The 6,786-nt window shown below is 22.9% G+C and overlaps 1 protein-coding gene across 1 annotated transcript; it reads left to right on the forward strand.

Annotated features, from left to right (window-relative positions):
* The first annotated feature begins 1,870 nt into the window (after nucleotides 1–1,870).
* Nucleotides 1,871–5,580, forward strand: LOC117173000 (ejaculatory bulb-specific protein 3-like). Its single transcript, XM_033361341.1, has 2 exons — nucleotides 1,871–2,211; nucleotides 5,221–5,580. The coding sequence occupies exons 1-2, from the start codon at nucleotides 2,046–2,048 to the stop codon at nucleotides 5,376–5,378; spliced, it is 324 nt and encodes a 107-aa protein (XP_033217232.1). The 5' UTR covers nucleotides 1,871–2,045; the 3' UTR covers nucleotides 5,379–5,580.
* Nucleotides 5,581–6,786: the final 1,206 nt, after the last annotated feature.

Raw genomic sequence — 6,786 nt, forward strand, 5'->3', positions numbered from 1 at the left:
TCAATCAAAAAGAAAAATTGTTTATCAAAAAAGATTAATTTGTAAGAAAATGCGTGAATTTTCAACGAAATTTTGAATTTTTAAAGAAATGTTCACGCCAATAGTTAAATCTTTAATAAAAAAAATTAATTGTTAACAACAACAACAAAATTAGCAAATACTTGATTTTTTTATTAATTAAAAAAAATTATTATTCTAATGGTTAAATGTTCAATTAGCGAAATGAAACTTTAAACAAAAAAAGAAAAGGAATTTTTAACGATGCAGTTCCACTTTCCACAAGTACATACATTTTGAACCAAAAAATGGTTTTAAGTCGCTATTTACTTTTAATAAAAAAATAATAAATAAAATTTCCAACCCTAAAAATAATTTTTAACTAAAATAATGAATCTTCAATAAAAAATAAATAAATTTTTAACCCAAAAGTTGAATTTTCATACCAAAATTGTCCATTAAAATGTTCAGCTCAAAAAATTAATTTTCAATAAAAAAAAACTACTTTTCAATTTGAAAAAATTAATTCTTAACCAAAAAGCAAACGAGTTTTTAAACAAATTGCTAAACTTTCAACCAAATAATTTAATTGAAACCAAAAATGAAAGTTGATTTTTTAGTGAAAATATGATATAAATTTTCACTAAATAAACGAATTTTACACTTAATATTTACACTTGGAAACAAAAATAGATTTTTAATCAAATAGATGAATTTTCATCCGAAAAGATAAATTTTCTACCGAAAAATATTACTTTTTAACCAAATTTTGAATTTTTAAGGGGGTTTTAAACTAAATGTTAAATTTTTAACAAAAGAAAGGAATTTTCGAACAAAAATGTAAATTTGTCCCTACCAAAATTAATATTTTATCATAAAAAACATATATATATATATAATAATTGTTAATTGAAGAAGATAAATGTTAAACTGCAAACCAGGAATAATTAAATTTTCAATAAAAAAAATTATTTTGCAACAAAAAATTTTGCACAAAAGAAAAGTTTTTTAACTAAAATGATGAATCATCGACCAAACAATGAACCGAAAATTCACCAATTGTGCTCCTTCTTGGTTTTTCAAAATTATTATTTAAGTGTGAATAATGCAAAGAAATTATAGAAAAGCGGTTATTTTTCGGCTTTAACTTTTCCTTGTCACCATGCACATAAATGTTACATTTTTCTTGCTCTTGAACTTCAAAAATAAAATTCCGATATAAAAATAAAATAATTAAACACATTTTGGGGGAAAATATGTCCGGAAAAAGTGGTAAATTAAATCTGATAGAAAATTCGAAATGATTCAAAATAGTATTTAATTCCACTTTGATAAATAAGTATTTAGAAAATACGTTGAAAATGTATTTTTAGGTTTTTTAAATGTTAAAAGTACGGTGTCAGATACTTGCCCACAAAGCGAGACGTACTTAGTTAATCTGAAAAATAACCTGCTCATTTTTAAGAATTATAAGTTAATAAAAAAATGGTCATTTTAAAATTCAATCATTTTCATCTAAAGCGTGAAAATAATAAATTCAAAATCAACTATGAACGGATATTATTATAATCAAATTATTTCAATTTCAATCTTTTATATTAAATTCTTTTTATTTTATTTAGTATACACATTATTTTATTTCTCAAATAACTGAACGAAAAACTTTCCCTCGAAGATGTGCATTCCGGTATTTTGAATTATCATACAAAATTAAAGTAATTTAATTTTAATATCGCTGGCGCAATGATCTCTATCAGAAAGAAAGACCTTCAAGAAATATCCAAGTATAAATATAATCATCAAAATGAGGTAATTAATTTCCTATTTCCATCAAGATATAAAGTCCAACCTATAAGGAATCCTGGAAACCCATTTGTGAATTTTCGGAAATAATTAAAGAAAAATGAGGGGAAATTCTATATATAGATTGCTTTCATATTTTCAAAATAGTTCTTAACGAGAAGCCACCCCGTCAACTTTTCCGTTTTCCGCACCGAAACAAATTTTCCTTATCAAATATATTATTTTATTTTTGACCAAACAAAATCATGAATTGCAAGTTGATTTTTGGATTTCTTACCATTTTGGCCACTTTAGACATTTTTGTGGCTCAAGATGTTACCAAAATGCTTCAGAATAAAACACTTGTACAGAGGCAAATTAATTGTGCTTTGGATCGCGAACCCTGCGATGCTCTTGGGAATCAAATAAAAGGTAATTATTTTTTAATAGTATGAAAAAATTCGGGTTCTTCAATATTTTATTTATTAATTTTAAATTACTTTTAAAATAAAATATATATTTACTAAATGAGCAATTCTCAATATTCGGATGATAATCAATTTTCGAAATAAATTTTTAAATGTTTACTAGATTTCTGATGATTGAAATATGTACGTAATTGTGAAATTACTAGCTTTATAAATTAAGAACATTTTTAAAAATAAAATATTAAAAACAGTAAATCAAATTATTTCTAAAGTAGTGGATCTTATATACAAAACACATGAATATTTACCAAAATCATTCTCCTTTTTTAAAAGTGTAATCGATCATTTTCGGTAAAAAATTAACTATTCTATTTTTGGTTAAAAATAAATCATTTTTGATCGAAAATTAATTTTTGTGACAGCAAATTTAAATATTCCATTTTTGAAAGAAGAATTGATCGTTTTTAATTGAATATTTTAGTATTAATTTTTGTATTGAATATTAACGATTCCATTTTCAGTTAAAATTGATAGTTTTCAATTGAAGATTCAAGTATTTAACTTTTCATTAGAAATTAATCTTTTTTTCATTTGCTTGTTAAAAATTCTTCTTTTTTGTAATTCATTTATTTTACTCAATATTTGACTATTTTTTTTTTCAATTGTTCGTTTTTAGTTTCAAATTAATTTTTGTGACTCAAAATTTCACTGTTCTATTTTAGGATGCAAATTAATAGTTTTTAATTGAAAATTAAGTTATTAAATCTTTCATTAGAAATTAATTTTTTTTGAAAATTCTTTTTTTCAAATTACTTTTTTTACTCTATATTTGACTATTCTATTTTTTATTATTTTTTTGACATTGTTCGTTTTTAGTTGAAAATTAATTTTTATAACTCAAAATTTTACTATTCTATTTTCGAATGCCAATTGATGGTTTTTAATAAAAAATTCAATTTATTAAATCTTTCATTAGAAGTTAATCTTTTTCTGTTGAAAATTCGTTTTTTGGACAATTATTTTTTTACTTAATATTTTAATGTTTCATTTTTGGTTGAATATGGATCGTTTTCGGGTGAAAAATGATAATATTTAATCGAAAATTAATTTTATTCACTGCAAAATTAAATATTCCATTTTTTGTTGAAAAATGAACTCTTCTAGTTGAAATTATATAATTGTTTTTATTACCTATTGTTATCTGTTATCTATTGTTATCTAGTATTATCTATTGTTACAAAATTCATGTATTTTGTTGAAAATTAATTTTTTTATCTAAATGTTAATCATTCTACTTTCAGTTTAAAATTGATAGTTTTTATTTAAAAATTAATTTTCGTCACTAAAAATTTAAACATTCTATTTTTCGCTGAAAATTGATAGTTTTTAATTTCTAGCATTAAGTTTTTTTCTGAATATTTAACTATTCCATTTTTGTTTGAAAATTTACGATTTTTAGTTTTAAAATCAACTATTTGTTTCAAAATTTATGTATTTTGTTGAGAATTGATATTTTTTTGGTAAAAAATTTTAATTTAATTCATTTTGGATTGAAAATTTTACTAATAAAAACCAAAAAATTTTAAAACTATTTTTCGTTGGTTAAAAATTCCACTATTTATTGAACCAATGTGCGCACGACCGAAGTAAGACCTTTATAATTTTTTTATGATGATATGCTTTGAATAATTTGTTCCATAAAAACAGATTTATATCTTTATAAATAATTCCTGTAATTTCGTCAAAAAATTCCAAGAATTGGATGAATTATGAGAAAAAACCTGTTTTTTAAAAAACAGGTTTTTCGGGTTTACTACGACAATTTTTTTCTTTTTGTAACCAAGAGTTAACGTTCTGTATTATTTTTACAATTATACATTCAATTGCTTTAAACAATTATGGTTTGAATTTTCAGAATTCAAATCTTTTGGAAATAAATATACATGGTTAAATTAATTAAATTTATTATTATTCTTTGAAATTTAGGCTTGAGTTGTTTTCAAAATCAAATTGTTTTTTAAACATAAAATTGCTAACCATTATTATAAAATAACAATTTTTTTAAATCTTACAAAATTTTTTTAAAGGATTTAAGAAATACTTGAAATAGTCTTTATTTTTTATTATTTATTTGATACGAGCCTTATTAATTGAGAAAAATATCAAAATTCGAATCAACGAATGTACACTTGAGGAACATACAAAATTAATTTAGGATTTCAGCTAATTGTTATGAAAAAATTATATTAAAAAATATTTGGATGAGGATCATAACAGCAGAAAAAATGGTTTCTTAACAAAAAGTGCTCAAGTACCTTATATAAATAATATACGTGATAAATAATTAGGAAATATTAATAATTACTATTACTATAAACATTTTAATTAATAAATAGTACGCTTTTGCATCTTTTTCGTAAATATTACTTATTATAATGGTTCCAGATAACTAAAAAGAAAAATATTCCATTCAGAAAATGTGTCATTGACTCTTAGCTGTTATTTTTATTGACAGATTATTATATGCATAATTATTTTTACAATTTTTGCATGGGCAAATATAATTTTCTTGATCAAAAACTTAAAAATATGTTTTCAAATTATTAATAATCTCTCATTTATAAATTTATGAATTGTAAAAATATATTATAAATACAGATAAAATATAAAAACAAATAAGAAATGTTCAATTTGAAATAATTTATTTTTATATTTACTAATATTAGGTAATATTAAAGGCGACATTGCATTAAAACAAGATAAATTAATCAAAAAGCCAACATTCAAATAGGGAACCTCTAATTTATAGTAGAGCCTACATTTGTGTAGTATTTCGAGAATGGGCCGAATGAATAATTTTTGTTGCATTTGGACGCATGATGCAACCTGATGCATCTATGCTCTGAGAATGCGGCCCTCATACTGCTTGTCACGCTTGACTGAGCATCGCCTGTTTTTGTAAAAAAAATTATTTTCTATAATAAAGCTGAGAAATAAGATTTTTTATTTTTAGGTCTAACAATGGAAGCTATTGCCAATAGTTGTCGACGATGCAGCCGAAAGCATGCGAAAATGTCACAACAAGTTATCGAATTTATGCAAGACAACTATCCGCAGGAATTTAGAGAAATTCTTCAGCACACAATTAACAAATTGAATCAACAAGCCTGAACCCACTGAAAATTGATTAAATAATTAATTATTACAATTGACGAATTAATTTTATATGAATTAAAAAATAATAAGAGATATAATATTGTTTTGCAAAAATAAGTGCGGGTTGTCAAACAAACCATACAATGAATCAATTTATTTTTCCATCTGACAATTTATACAAATTGAAAAAGAAATGAAGTTCTTATTTTACAGAATTATATTTTTCTCCATGGTATTAATTTCCTAGTTTATTTCCCTTTTAGAAAAATCCATAGCCCTCAGTATACACCAGGGTGGCTCAAATAGGCTTTTATTTTTTATAGGGCAACGATCCCCCCAATGTCATTCCAAATCCGAAAAAAGAAATTCCCTATTATTATGTTTTTTATTTTTCGATTTTAACATTGTCGGTTTTGACTTGAAGTTTCCCATGTAAAATGCATGGGAAAAAATAACTTTTTTGAGTTTTCAGAATAATTTTTTAGGGTTTGAAAAAAATGACGGAAAAGTATGGGGACATGTAGAGAAATATCCAACAAAGAATTTCATGTATCATATATACGGGTTTGACACCCCTAACACAATCCCACGAGTACCTGAAAACTACATTTCAAACAAAAAATGTCAATTCTTCATGAAATCGACTTTTCGAGCACTGTATTCTGGTCTTTTTTAACTTGAAATTATTAATATTATTCTAATGGGATATTTATAATCATTGGTTAATTAATTTTTAGATATTTAAACAAATGCAATTTGCTTAAATATTTTTTTTTTAAATTAATTTTTTCCCTTAAAATTATCACTGTTAGTCTAGTGGAATATTTAATAACATTGGTTCATTAATTTTTTAAACAAATGTAATTTGTTTAAATAACTTCGCTTCGATGTATTTTTAAAGAAAAATTATTACGGTTGGTCTAGTGGAATATTTATCAGTGATAATTAATAACTAATTAATAATTAATTTATCAGTAATATTTAAAGAATAATTTGTATTAAAAAATTTTTGTTTAAATTAAATTAATCAAACACTGTTGATAAATATTCCACTGAAGAAATATTTATAATTGTTAATAGAAAAATTATTTTCAAAAATGCCATTTGTTTAAAAAAATTAGAAATTAATGAACTAATGTTAATAAATATTCCGCTAGACCAATAGTAATAATTTTTAAGGAAAAAAATAAAAATTCGAAAAAAATTATTCAAACAAATCTCATTTGTTTAAATAATAAGACATTAATTAACCAATGTTAATAAATATTCTACTAGACTAAAAGTAATCATTTTTAGGGGGAAAAACAAATTTTCGAGAAAAAAAGATTATTTAAACAATTCCCATTTGTTTAAAGAATTGAAAATGAATCATGGTACCAGTAAAATCTATTTCTGGGAAAAAATGATTGATTTAAACTGAATG

Source organism: Belonocnema kinseyi, chromosome 5, assembly GCF_010883055.1.
Source record: "Belonocnema kinseyi isolate 2016_QV_RU_SX_M_011 chromosome 5, B_treatae_v1, whole genome shotgun sequence".
In the NCBI taxonomy this organism is placed as follows: domain Eukaryota; kingdom Metazoa; phylum Arthropoda; class Insecta; order Hymenoptera; family Cynipidae; genus Belonocnema; species Belonocnema kinseyi.